The following is a 14,138-nucleotide window of genomic DNA, read 5'->3' as shown; positions in this document are numbered from 1 at the left end:
CGGCGTTCCTGTGCTTTTTCAGAACTCATTTTTTCCGGTGTTTTTCCCAAACACGCCGAGCGGAAAAGAAAGCTCTCCGACAGCCAAAGCAAGCTGGATTTGAGGACGAAGCTCTAGCCGTGAGAAAATCCTCTTTCGGGGTCTGACTGTTCCCTAGTTTTCGCCTACCGAGGGATCCCCGTCCCCCCTCCTGCCAAGCACGTGCGCCCACAGATTGGCTCCTTCCTCTTTCCTGCCCTGAATATCCTCCCCGCGGCTGTGCCTGCGTGCTGACCTCCGACCGACCATGTGGGAGTTCCGGTCCATGTTGTTCTGGCGGGCGGTGTTCGCCGAGTTCTTCGGCACCATGTTCTTCGTGTTCTTCGGGCTGGGCGCCACCCTGCGCTGGACCTCCGGCCCCTACAACGTGCTGCACATCGCCTTCTGCTTCGGGCTGGCGGCCGCCACGCTCATCCAGTCCATCGGCCACATCAGCGGCGGCCACATCAACCCGGCCGTCACCTTCGCCTACCTGATCGGCTCCCAGATGTCCCTGTTTCGCGCCGTCTTCTACATCGCCGCGCAGCTGCTGGGTGCCGTGTCCGGAGCCGCCGTGCTCTATGGGGTCACGCCCACCAACGTGCGGGGAAATCTGGCGCTCAACACGGTAAGTCCTCTGGCGTCCTACAGCAGGGTAATACCTGGCGTCCTACCTGGCTGTGATGTGGTGTTGCGGTCTCCATGTCATTTTCTTGATATTAGATCTAGATCTCAAATTTGGTCCTGCTCTCACCCCTGTGATGCCTTCCTAGCCCATAATCCATCATCTGGCTGCTTGGGCAAAAATGCTACATATGTCAGTAATCAGTAATTATGAGAGCACTCTGTGGCAGTGGGGGCAATTGTGCAGTGACAGTAGAGCTGTCCTGCTCTAATGTGTGGTACGGGGTCTTGGTTATTGGTCGTAGATGTGTTCTTATTTCCCATCAGAATAAACTTTTATTAAGAGGGATACTAAGTCTTTTTTTAATACCAGGGATTACCATGCCATGAGCAACAGTGGAATAGGGGTGGGTAATGTTCTACATTGTCATCGTATATGAGCAATACAGTACATTCACATCGCTTCACGTGTCTGATGGCTAGAATATGCGTGCGTACAGCAACACTAAAAACACCCTCGGTTCTTGGACACATTTCCGCCTGTTCTTCAAACATTTGGCACGCGCGCGCTGTATTGCTCTCTCTGAAACGCCACGAGGACCGCGGGCGGTTTTTGGCGATCCCCCGCCCCTGGGCCTTTCGCAGGAAGAAAGGACTCCAGCTCTAAACTATTCAGATGAACAAATACGGAACACCATTCCCTGCTGACGGAGACAAACTGGATCAGCCACAGGCGTCAGCACCCTCTGCCTTCTAGGGCAGTATTTTAGAGTGCAGTCGTGACCGCCCACCGACAGGGTCTGGGGCGACTTGGCCGTTTGACTGGGCTAACGGATAGTGTCTTCCCATGGGAGAATGTGGCGGGAGTTTAACTTCCAGTTACGTGAACTTCTCGAGGAGGAGAGCGTGCAGAAAGAGACCACCCCCGGGTCTCCAGCAGCCTCCTCCTCGACTGTTGCACATCCAGATAATGGCTAAGCCCAGGGCACACTGCTGCTTAGTTTGTCGAATCGATCTGTCACCCAGTCAGCGTGAGAGCGCAGGCCCTGCCTGGATCACAGCCCCACAGTGGGGTGCGACTCGGGCAGTGAATCCAAAGGGAAAACTAACTGTACCTCTGAACGTGTTGCTCCTGCTCAGCCACAGGCTCCTGGGACTGCTCTAGTCCCCGAGACCCCCCCCCCACACACCTGCTCATCTTCATGACTGCTAAGCTCTTCACTGAAATGGCATTGATTTTAAAGTGAGTCACTTGTCTGGAGTTTTTGTTCAACTCAAAGGCACAAATGAAACGTTCTGGTTGTGCTCAATCTCTCAGACAACTGATTCTTCTGATTCTGGGTCTACAAACCCCCTTTCTTCTCCTGATTAGAAAATTCAGGGATGGCCAAGACAGGTCTAGTGGCAGAAATCAATATTCGTGCACTAAGTGTGAAACTGTCAATCCATCTGTTTTCTAACCACTTCATCCAATACAGGGTTTCAGGGGAGCCGGAGCCTATCCCAGCAAGCAGCGTTTGCAAGGCAGGGTACACCCTGGACAGGACACACACACACCAATTTTCCCAGAAGCCAGCATATCTTCAGACTCCTCCAGAGCCCTGGAGGAAACTCACACGAACATGGGAAGAACATGCAAACTCCACACAGACAGCAGCCCAGGAACTGCACCCAGGGTCCCGGAGCTGTGAGGCAGCAATGCTGTCCACTGCGCCACCATGCCGCCCACTTGAGAAACATCTGACAATTAATTCTTGGCTCTGCTCCCAGCTTTATTAATCAAGTGTCATTGGCAACTGGTAAATAGGCAAGGGAATTCAAAAAGCGAGACACAGTTTTGACACTTTTTAATGAATATTTAAGGTTCTACAACCATAATGATTTTGTGTCTGTGAAGACGTGCTCTCCAAGGAGGAGAGAGTAGCCCATCGCGTCTCCCTCTCGTCCTCGTTAGCGGGTACAGACAGATCAGGTGACGAGGGCTTCAGCCCTTCAGCATTTAATTTCAGGAAAGGGTGGCCAGAGAGTGGGAGGGAGTGTGTGGTATGAAATTTATATTATTGGCTATTTCTGTGTTGGAAGCCTCCATGGATCATTAAGGCGTGTTTATTTCTTAATTCAGTTATTGATGAATTGATTAATTGAATTCAGGAACTGCCGAGTCTGAAATGCTTTTGACCCCAAGAACTGCTTTGCCAGCAGTGGGCACAGCTCCCGCAGGGCTTGTCTGTCCTCCGATTTTTAGGAATAGGCCATTTATTTTTTTTCTTAAAAAGTAATTCAGTTTATATATCTATGTAATTTATTGCTAGTTGTATATGGACGACTCAGCTTTTAAGACAGCAGCTCCTGGGAGAGGATTCACGAGGACACGCCCACCTGACACACCCCCACCGAGCTGTCACCTCATGATGCAATGAGCGCTCCGCAGCGCCTGATTGGTGAAGGGCAATGTCTCTTGCCGGCATCACCTGCAAGGCTACGGTGCCTTAGTAGGGCCGAGGCAGAAGATCCATGTTTTAAAAAACAAAAGTGCAATAACTGCACAGGTAGTGATGCCCTTACAAGCATGATGTTTAGCACAGTAGCAGCCGATGGCCCTGTTAGCAGGGACCTGATCCGTAGGAGACCTGTCTAAGCGGAAATCCCAGGAGGGGGAAACGGAGTTAAGCGATGAAGCTCCTCAAGGACGATCCCGCCTCTCCCACCTCTCTGTGTTCCCACAGCTCCACCCTGGCGTGAGTCTGGGCATGGCCACCACAGTGGAGATCTTCCTCACCGTGCAGCTGGTCGTGTGCGTCTTCGCCGTGACGGACGATCGCCGCAATGGCCGCCTGGGGTCCGCCGCCCTTGCCATCGGCTTCTCCGTCACCCTGGGGCACCTGCTGGGGGTGAGGAGGGGGGGTCTCTGTGGGGCTCACACACTGGCCTTGAACAACCTCCCCTGGAGCATATTGCCCCTGCTGATTCCGATTGGGAAAAGAAGGATGGAATTGCCCAGGGAATGCAGGGCGCAATGTTACCCCTTCTCCATTCCTCAGATATCACTACTACCCCCGGGAATCAGGGTCCAGTCCTGGTCCTGAGGGGGTCAGTGTGTCTGCAGGGTGTCCAGTCCTGGTCCTGGGGGGGTCAGTGTGTCTGCAGGGTGTCCAGTCCTGGTCCTGGGGGGTCAGTGTGTCTGCAGGGTGTCCAGTCCTGGTCCTGGGGGGTCTGTGTGTCTGCAGGGTGTTCAGTCCTGTTCCTGGGGGGGTCAGTGTGTCTGCAGGGTGTCCAGTCCTGGGGGGTCAGTGTGTCTGCTATCTATACCTGACATTTTACCATGTATGTGATGCAAAGGAGAATTTAGTAAGGATCAATAATTTTGCTGATTTTACAAAATGTGGTCAAGTTAACAATGTTCTCGTTCCATAACCTAACCTGAAATGTAAGCGATTTCAAGAGCTGAACAGGACAAGTGTTTTTTTATTATCTTTGTAAAAAACAAAAAGTCAAGTCAGTAGATTTACTTACAGTAAGTTGCCCAGAGCCCATTAGGAAGACCTGGTGTGAGCGTGAGGTCTGGGCTCTAGGTTATTGACCGGGTCTAATATGTGTCCTTAAGGTAAGGGTGACCTCACCTCGTGATCCAGTCCAGTCCACTGCAGAACTTTCCTGCCGCCTGCTCCTTGATTAAGTAATTAAAAATTAGTGGGATGTACCTGATAATTAATTAAGGCGCTGGTTGGGCAATGCAATGGGGTGGCATAGCGAATGGGTTCGACAAGTCTCGGGGTGACTGCCTCTGGGCCCACGGCCCACTGTAACTCCTCCTGTGTGTTGTAGATGTACTACACTGGGGCTGGAATGAACCCGGCGCGCTCCTTCGCTCCGGCTGTGCTGGTCCGGAACTTCGTCAACCACTGGGTAAGCGACCAGCAGCCCGCGCCGCACCGCTGCAGTCCCGCAGCACAAGACAGGTCACAACCAAGAGGAAGCCATCCTGGCCTGTTCGGCAGGCGAGATCCTCGGATCAATAAGCTCCCGTTTCCTGAAAGAGTCCCTGCCTGGTATCAGCTTCAACAACATGCCTGGGCAGCTTGTTCCACACTCCCACCACCCTTTGTGTAAAGAATGACATAACTGAAAACAACGTGGAAGTGTATTTAAAACCAAGGGGGGAGGGGAGGGGTGTCCATTACACAAAGGGTGGTGGGAGTGTGGAACAAGCTGCGCAGCCATGTGATTGAAGATGATACCCTGGAGTCTTTCAAGAAACAGTTGCTTGAGATCCTCTGATCAGGTTCAGTTCCAAAGTACAACTGCTTAGAAGATGTACACTGTAACCAATGGGGTCTCCTGAAGTGATCTGGACATTTCACAATTCCTGTACCTTTGGAAACAGAGGACAACATTTTCCCTCGGTGTGTCGAGTACAGCTTCCTGGGTCATTGCCTGCGTCTCTGTCTCTGCAGGTGTACTGGGTCGGCCCCATGATAGGGGGCGCCATCGGGGCACTGGTGTACGACTTCCTGCTCTTCCCCCGGATGAGGGGTCTTTCTGAGAGACTGGCCACGCTGAAGGGCAGCCGCCCCTCGGAGGCTGATGGTCAGCAGGACTCGCGCGCGGAGCCCATAGAGCTGAAGACACAGGCGCTATAAAGACACGGAGGACAGGCGCCGCACTGACCCCCCTCCCCTTTCTCCTTCCCTCCTCCTCCTCCTCCTCCTCCTCCCAACAAACACACATTCGCACAATGACCTCTCGCTCACCCCTGACCTTTAACCTTCCCCGCACACACTCGCCAGACAAGCCCGCAGCCGCACTGCCGCCTCCCTGACCTCGGCGCTCGAGAGCCTGGACTGACCCTGGAACCCCCCCCACCACCCCCCAACCCTGGTCTCCTCCTGGCCTGGAGGGCAGGAGCTGCCGCGAGGAAGAAGAGGCACCAGCGCGCCCCGCTCCTCCGGCCGGGGGCGCGCCTCCCGGTCCCGAGATCTCCAGCGCCGAGGACCGCGCGGGCGTCCCTCCCCCTCATTCGGGTTTCATTGTGGTTTTCTGAAACTGGTCTTCCGATGCAGTGCACGACGAGGGATGTACGCTGCCATGAGCCGGATTTCCGAGGGTTTCCTTTTCTTGTTTTGTGGTGCGTTTTTCTCCTGGCGCTTCGCTCTCGCCGGTCTCTCCTGTGCCGTGTTAGCACGCTTTGTTTTAAAGCAGAAAAACAAAACCCGCCTCTCCGTGATTGCGCTGAACTGCAGTTTTGAAGCTCTTTTTTTTTAAATGAAATGACACACGACTGACTTTTTCTCTTCGTTGTAGACTCTAATTAACCAATTTTCTACATTGCGCCTTTTCACTGTGAGCACCTATCAGGCTTTCAGGATTCACTCGGTTTGAGCCGAGTTTCCCACTCGAGATTACCTCAAGTGAGAGCAAATCCCCTTCCCGCGGTAACAGAAGCCACGGAAAAACCAGAAAAGCCCAAACGGTCTTTTAACTGAGGCTGTCCTATGTCCTGATACTGAAATGGATTTCCAAATACCCCTCTTGGCGCTTGGGCAGAATTGTGGGTGCTGTTCCTTTTCTTGAAATTTCCCTCGTATTTGTGCTATTTTTTTTATTTTTCCTTTTGCCCCAGGGGACACGAACTTCAAGTTTCGTCTTTATAGCGTGTGAGCAGGCGGATTGATTTGCCTTTGTGTTTCCCGTAGCAACAGGTTGGCTGGAAAAGTAGATCCGGCTTTTCGGGGCGACAGAACTAGGCTCCTCTGTTGCTGTCGGCCTTGTGTGTGTGTGTGGGTGCTTGATGGTGCAGTGGTTTCACGCTTCGGAGTTTCAGTAGGGATCTGGGGAACAGGAGAAGGAGAGGGGGTCGTGTGTTTTTTTGGGGGGGTTGTTTCGGAGGTTTTTTTTCCTCCCTTTTCACTTCTTGTTTGTCCCCTTGGCTCAGGTTCCTGAACGTTTTTTTAAAGCAGGAGTGAATCCTGACGTCATTTCTGGAGCGACGGAGTTCCTAATCAGGTGTTCTGTGTGCGTATGAGTACGTTGTGTTGATTTATGAACAGGGTGAGTTTCACACCTGTGACTCGACCCCCTCCCTCCTCTCCCTGCCCTGCCCTTCATCCCCTCTACCCCCCTCCCCTCCTCTTCCTCCACCTGTGTCGCAGACACTGCTGATGTGTCCTGTGCTTGGGCTGGTGTACAGGATTCGAACCCGGGACCTCCATCACCTATTAACAGTAGGTTGGCTGACCCCCCTCCTGCCTGCTGGGGCTTGGCGATTGTGAAGGGCAGAGGCCCAGACAGGCCCAGGGGAACGTGCTCCCCATCTGAGTTGCCACCCAGACCCCCGAATCCTAGAATCCCGTGCCAACGACTGGACTTCCCATCCCTGTGCCCTGCATGGCCTTAATCACTGCTTCAGGTGCTAACTCGTCGATCATCTAATTAAGCAGCATCTAATTAACCCACGCCAGCCTGGTACAGTGCGCACGTGGTGGGGCTGCTGGGCTCATTAAGGTGATCGGAGCCGATACCTGGGATCTGCATGCCACCTGTTTGTGGAAACGAGTCTCCCCAACAGTCTGTGGCCATGTTTCCCTAAAAGGGGGGGCGAGGCCTGAGGGGGGAGGGGGGAGGGTCGCTATACACTGGAACAGAGTTTCTGATTTCATGTTTTCCTATTTCAGACCTGTACCCCAAGAGCACCCCTCTTTATTTGGGGGGTCGTTTTGGAGAATTTCCGTTTGTTTCTGCATTTTTTTTTATTTTTACAGTTTCTTTGGTAGGTTTTTGCAAAGCAGAACAGAAATACACGTTTACATGCTTGTGTTTGCTGTCAGTAATTATTGCAGGTACTGAGAGTATTATACTAGGACAGTTACTAGTACTATTATATATTTATAATCTTCTTGTTTGTTTTCTTTAACATCTTTTCAAAAGTTGTTTTTTTAAGATCCTCTTCTAGCCTTGCTTTAAAAGATGATGTTTACTTGCTGCTTAGGTTCTTGGTGAAACTGCTGACATTGCTGCTTTTCCCTTTTAAATCTGTTTTAAAAGCTTTTGCGATAGCTGTGATCATTAGTAAACACGTCAGGGTCCGAGCAGACTTGTAACGTTTTGAGAACCTCTCCACGTGCATTGGCTGTGAAACAGTGCCACCTGCCGTCTGCACTCGCCACTGCAGCTGGCTGGCACTGTCTAACGCAGTTTGGAAGCGTTGATACTTTGGAGTTGTATTTCGGGAAATTCACAGGAAAGAGATATTGTACTCAGTTTGTATTTGGCTAGTTGATTCCTTCCTTACACCACCCCTCGTACCCGTACCCCGTAGAAAAATAAAATGCTTTTATATATAAATATGTACCAATGAACAATAAAAAGTTAAAACCCTTTTAAGACATTCGTGCTCTCATCCATTGCAACCCAACAGTCCATAATGAAGTGTAAGAAACCACCACTAACGTCACACCCCCCCTCTGACGTTAGAGCAAGATGTGAATTTGTTCCAACTCCCCAGGAGAACAGGAGGTTTGTCAGGGAGAATCTAACTCAAGGGTGTCCAGTCCTGGTCCTGGGGGGGTCAGTGTGTCTGCAGGGTGTCGTCCAGTCCTGGTCCTGGGGGGTCAGTGTGTCTGCAGGGTGTCCAGTCCTGGTCCTGGGGGGGTCGGTGTGTCTGCAGGGTGTCCAGTCCTGGTTCTGGGGGGGTCGGTGTGTCTGCAGGGTGTCCAGTCCTGGTCCTGGGGGGGTCAGTGTGTCTGCAGGGTGTCCAGTCCTGGTCCTGGGGGGGTCAGTGTGTCTGCAGGGTGTCCAGTCCTGGTCCTGGGGGGGTCGGTGTGTCTGCAGGGTGTCGTCCAGTCCTGGTCCTGGGGGGTCAGTGTGTCTGCAGGGTGTCCAGTCCTGGTCCGGGGGGGGGGGGGGGGGTCAGTGTGTCTGCAGGGTGTCCAGTCCTGGTCCTGGGGGGGGGGGGGTCAGTGTGTCTGCAGGGTGTCCAGTCCTGGTCCTGGGGGGGTCAGTGTGTCTGCAGGGTGTCGTCCAGTCCTGGTCCTGGGGGGTCAGTGTGTCTGCAGGGTGTCCAGTCCCGGTCCTGGGGGGTCAGTGTCTGCAGGGTGTCCAGTCCTGGTCCTGGGGGGGTCAGTGTGTCTACAGGGTGTCCTACTGGTCCTGGGGGAGGGGTCAGTGTGTCCAAAGAGGACGCCCCCCCCCCCGCCCCCCCAAAATCACTCCCTCCACAACCTCATCAGGAATCAACATATCTGCTGGAGCTCAGGACGACAGCATGAAAGGCATGTGCAAGCATTTTTAATTTACCTTCGTCAGCCACCTCATTACGACCACGAGATGGACAACACATTCAGCTGCCGTTGTCACTTGTGTGCAGCTCTTATTGTGCTGATCGCCGACATTCATGCTCCAGGCCTGCACACTTCTCTCTCATATGCAAACAGATGGTCTGCCTACTGTAGCACTGAAACTTTTTTTTTAAAAAACAAGTTTTAAGATTGTTCAACTTCAGGTTCAGATTAACATCACAAATACATTTTATTGGGTCCATTTTTATGAGTCACCTGTAAATACAATGCTTCCAAATAAAAACAACAAATACCACTGGAATGGTTTCTTTACGTCAGCGAAAAAAGATTGGCTGCAAACAGGCCTAGAGGAGGATGAGTGTGGTGTATGTGCTTTTCTGGGGAAGAATTTGTGCCACTGGGCAGTTTGGAGAGTAAAGAAACATTTGTGCTGATAGGGCTTCAAAGGGATGAGAGAAACAGAGATAAGAGATGGGAATGGCTGATGGATAAAAATCATTTCAAACTCTTAATATTGGAGATGGACAAGAAGGAGGGAGAGGGAAAGAGCAGGGCTGAACCAAGTGTTATTTACCCAACATTTCTTATGAATTTAAGACTCGAGTTGATTCTGCACAGGAAGGCAAAGTTCAGTTGTTGAAGGAGACAGCAGCATAATGCACAGTTTGCCCACCTACCTATCCCCAACACAGGATAAATAAGCACATGAGTCTGGTACACAGAGGGAAATCTGATGCCAGCACATCAGCCCAGTCCACAGAGGGGTCTGACACCAGCTCATCAGCCCAGTCCACAGAGGGGTCTGACACCAGCTCATCAGCCCAGTCCACAGAGGGGGGGGTCTGACGCCAGCACATCAGTTCAGTCCACAGAGGGGGGGGTCTGACGCCAGCACATCAGTTCAGTCCACAGAGGGGGGGTCTGATGCCAGCAGATCAGTTCAGTCCATGGAGGGGGGTCTGACGCCAGCACATCAGCCAGATCCACAGAGGGGTCTGACACCAGTAAATCGGCCTGGTCCACATAGGATCTGACACCAGAACATCAGCGTGGTCCACAGAGGGGTCTGACGCCAACACATCAGCCTGGTCCACAGAGGGGTCTGCCGCCAGCACATCAGCCTGGTCTACAGAGGGGTCTGACGCCAGCACATCAGCCTGGCCCACAGAGGGGTCTGACGCCAGCACATCAGCGTGATCCACAGAGGGGTCTGCCGCCAGCACATCAGCCTGGTCCACAGAGGGGTCTGACGCCAGCACATCAGCCTGGCCCACAGAGGGGTCTGCCGCCAGCACATCAGCCTGGTCCACAGAGGGGTCTGACGCCAGCACATCAGCCTGGCCCACAGAGGGGTCTGCCGCCAGCACATCAGCCTGGCCCACAGAGGGGTCTGCCGCCAGCACATCAGCGTGATCCACAGAGGGGTCTGACACCAGCACATCAGTCTGGTCCACAGAGGGGTCTGACGCCAGTACATCAGTCTGGTCCACAGAGGGGTCTGACGCCAGTACATCGGTCTGGTCCACAGAGGGGTCTGACGCCAGTACATCGGCCTGGTCCACAGAGGGGTCTGACGCCAGCACATCGGCCTGGTCCACAGAGGGGTCTGACGCCAGCACAACCTACTTCTTCTTGACCAGAAGAAAAGCCTCTGGTGAGAAATTTCCATGGTGATTTCCTGTGGTGCCCACTTCGCAGGATACAGAATTAAACCATTCCAGTTCTATATGTTTTTTATTAGACTATTTCTAGAACTGGGTGTATTACTGCTGTGCCAGAGAGCCTCTGGACACCTCAATGCCACCCCTGCAATGTTCCTGTGAGGAAACCCTCACTTTCCATCTCCAGGCAGAGGCTAGTTTGAGATGCAGTGCAGACATGACATAGGCTGGCCCAAAGTAGAGTGGATAAACATCATTCCCCATCAAATCGTAATCATACAGAACAAGAACAAGTACATGACACAAAAGAACATGCAGAAACACTTTAGCAGGTCCTTGCCCTCCATGCCAGCAGTTTCCAGACACACTGTCTCTGGATTTTTACTCACTGATCATCTCAGTTCATTTCAATGGCTCTTTTCCACCGTGTCCCCTGAGCACATTATAGCGCATCTTCTCAACACCTTCCAGCAGGGGGCGCTGTCGGTTAAAAAACCATACACAGGTTGCAATACATAAATCAAAGTGTCAAAATGGGGGCACTCCTTTAAGATCGGCTCCAGATCCGAGGTTCCCCATAAAGCATTCGGCTATAGTGCATTAGAAAAGAGAGGCTGGGGAACCCCGTTGTCAAAAGAGAGATGGTAACCCCAAAACATCTCTGACTGCTGCTATGGACACAGTTCAATTACGGATGAGCTATTGACACCAAATATAAACAAAGTGGTGGCGGGTAGGGGGTTGGGATTGGAGTCGACTGGGAGGGGGGGGGGGTCCTTTTTCTGTAGCCCTCTTGTGTGGTCCTCTGCCCCACGCCGAAGTTTTTGTCCATAGTGTATCTATCACTAGTAGAGTTGTGTTAGGAAGGAAGGACAGGATCATCACGTATCCAGTGCGGATTCCTCTTCGGAGAAAAAAGGCACAGTGTTAGGATTACTTTTCTGAAGAACTGAAACCGGCAAAAGAAAACAAAACCACCCAGAAGAGCCGGGGCAGCTGGCGGCCCGTGACTGCCGCCGCCCGGCCAGGGCTCGGGGCGCCTGGGATGGGTCGGCGGGCCGCGGCGTCACTGCGTGAACGTGCTCAGGAGGCTCTCCAGCTCCATGTCGGCCGGGGGGGACGGGTTCTGACTGGACAGCCTGCGGAGACAGAGAGACTGGTCACTCCCTCGCTGCGCTGCGCCCTGCGGGCGAGAGTCCAGAACACCGCCAGTGCAGCACGAGCCGGAGGACAAGTGCACACTGACTGGAAGTGCAGGAAAAAAAACTGAGAACAAGAGGCACTTCTCTACACAAAGAGTGGTGGGGGCCTGGAACAGCTTGAACAGCTTGAAGACTGAATATGTTCATATTCTTATTTCAACTACCTCCTAGTAGCAGCTCGTAACTGAACAAACTAGAAGGATAGAATGGCCTCTTTCCTGTAACCTTTCTTATGTTCTGCTGTTCTTAAAACAAGCCTGCAGGTGAGAGAGAGCACTAGTATTCTTGGATTTCAGAGCTTCGGCTGCACACGCTGGTCAAGATTACTGATGCCTTGCAGAAGCAGAACTCGTATTCAACCTGCAATACAGCCTGCAGATTTTCATACTGACAGATTACGATGTGTGCATTTTCGGGGGGCTCTTCAGTGAGAATTTTGCTGTCATATTTTGCATTTTCTTGATACTTGCGTTCAATAAAGCACTTGGTAAATCGGACATCTCCCGCCCCATCTGTAAAGAACTCCATCCCTCACAATTTCTCCAAGCTCAGTACTGTTGGCTCTGCTCAGAAGACACTCTGGCCTTATGAAGCCAGAGGTGGAGACAACAAAGTCAAGGAGAGCGTTATTGCTGAATTGGGATCCTGGAGAACACAACTGCACAACTATGTACTGTAAATCAACAAACTTGGGCCAAAATGCTCAGGAAACAAAGAGCAGAGTGGACACAGATGTCATGGCCAGGGGTCATGAAACTGCTCTGGGTTCGACATGAAAAAGCAGTAAGGTGCAGTGAGACTCTGAGAACCACATAAAACCAAAAAGAAACACAGACAGCAACTGAGAGGTTGGCAGAGCGAGAGCACAGTACAACACAGTGAAATGAGGTGCTGGGGAACCGCAGGTGAGGGTACAGTCAGGTGGTGTGTGGACTCACGGGCTGACTGTCAGGGGGTCGGGGCTGGAGAAGAGTCCCATTCCCTGGGGGAGCTGCACAGCACCAAGGTCAGAGTATGACATCATCATGGCATCTGAGGCAGCGCCATAGGAAGGCTGGAACTGTTGGCTGGGGAGACACAGGGACATGTCACTGCACACAGCACACAGCACACACACATCACTGCACACAGCACACACTACTATACACACACACACACACTACTATACACACACACACACTACTATACACACACACACACACATCACTGTACACAGCACATACCACTACACACACACACCACTGCACACAGCACACACCACTACACACACACACACACACACCACTGCACACAGCTACACACAGCACACAACAATACACACACATCACTGCACACAGCCCACACCACGACACACAGCCCACACCACGACACACAGCCCACACCACTACATCACTGCACACACCACTACACACATCAATGCACTCCAGACCAGGGTTAAATTAATGAGAATTTAAGTATTTGTATTTGAAAACTGCAATGTCCATTGTACTGTATAAAATAAGATCAGATCACTTTATTACCCATATACAATTTCTTGCATTAGGAATTTGTCTTTTCGGATACCCCACCTTGCTCTCCATGAGACACACAGACAGGGAGAGAAGCTTGGGGTCAGAGCGCAGGGTCAGCCATTGTACAGCACCCCTAGAGCAGTTGGGGTTAAGGGTCTTGCTCAGGGGCCCAACGGAGTAGGATTCCTCTGCCGGCATGGGATATGAATTGGCAACCTTCCGGCCACAGGCGCAGATCCTGAGGCACAGAGCCACCGCGCCGCCCCCAAAATATGGAACGCTTCACGAATTTGCGTGTCATCTGATCAATCAAAATGTAAGTATACAATTCTGTAAACTGACTTCATAAAGTATTTTCACTTACAGTTTTTCTCATTTGGATACACACTGTGACTGAATAAAAAACACCATGTATCAATCGCTCATGCTAACATCCCAAAACAAAACACCGTTTCTTCAAAACTATAAACACCTTCTCACTGCGTCAACACAATGTTCAATTCTGATGCACTCCCTTTTCAAACCTCTCCACACAACTCCCAGTGCACTAGCACAGTTCTCACTGTGACCACACCTGTCCCATTTGTGTGACCATGAGTCACCAATGAAAATTCGATGAGCTAATGCACAAAAACATACCTCACCTGTGGACCCACAATTAGCTACAATTATACACCCAGTTCTCCTCATTCTCTCAGGTATAAAAATATACCCAACACCATGGCTCAGGGAAATCCAAAAAAAGAAAAAAAAATGGAAGAACAAAGAGCACAGAGAGGTAGAGGCAGAGGAAGACAACGATACATTTCAAATGAAATAAGAGCGCCT

The 14,138-nt window shown here is 51.7% G+C and overlaps 2 protein-coding genes across 3 annotated transcripts in view; one reads left to right on the top strand and one right to left on the bottom strand.

Moving 5' to 3' along the window:
- The first annotated feature begins 286 nt into the window (after positions 1-286).
- mipa (major intrinsic protein of lens fiber a) lies at positions 287-5,282 on the top strand. Its single transcript, XM_088911135.1, has 4 exons — positions 287-646; positions 3,369-3,533; positions 4,468-4,548; positions 5,097-5,282. The coding sequence occupies exons 1-4, from the start codon at positions 287-289 to the stop codon at positions 5,280-5,282; spliced, it is 792 nt and encodes a 263-aa protein (XP_088767261.1).
- Positions 5,283-9,149: 3,867 nt separating this feature from the next.
- Positions 9,150-14,138, bottom strand: part of stat6 (signal transducer and activator of transcription 6, interleukin-4 induced) — a 38,726-nt gene continuing 33,737 nt past the window's right edge. The window contains exons 20-22 of one of the 2 annotated variants that reach the window (XR_016090943.1): positions 12,738-12,866; positions 10,987-11,736; positions 9,150-10,564 (exon numbers count right to left, since the gene is read on the bottom strand). Coding sequence is in view for 1 of the 2 variants with exons in the window: in XM_088913433.1 (XP_088769559.1) it covers positions 11,664-11,736; positions 12,738-12,866 (202 nt within the window). In the remaining variant the exon portion in view is untranslated. Of the gene's footprint in view, positions 11,737-12,737; positions 12,867-14,138 lie in introns of both variants that reach the window. The other variant, XM_088913433.1, reaches the window with a different exon arrangement.

The sequence above is a fragment of the Atractosteus spatula genome, chromosome 1 (assembly GCF_055471065.1).
Source record: "Atractosteus spatula isolate fAtrSpa1 chromosome 1, fAtrSpa1.hap1, whole genome shotgun sequence".
NCBI classification, from domain to species: domain Eukaryota; kingdom Metazoa; phylum Chordata; class Actinopteri; order Semionotiformes; family Lepisosteidae; genus Atractosteus; species Atractosteus spatula.
Note: the sequence above shows the minus strand (reverse complement) of the source record. Positions and strands in the feature narration are given on the sequence as shown.

Excerpts from the sequence above, each read along its gene's own strand:
- mipa (XM_088911135.1), top strand. The coding sequence starts at position 287 with ATGTGGGAGTTCCGGTCCATGTTGTTCTGGCGGGCGGTGTTCGCCGAG. Across the intron at positions 647-3,368 it reads GAAATCTGGCGCTCAACACG|CTCCACCCTGGCGTGAGTCT; the intron begins GTAAGTCCTCTG and ends GTGTTCCCACAG. Across the intron at positions 3,534-4,467 it reads CCCTGGGGCACCTGCTGGGG|ATGTACTACACTGGGGCTGG; the intron begins GTGAGGAGGGGG and ends TGTGTGTTGTAG.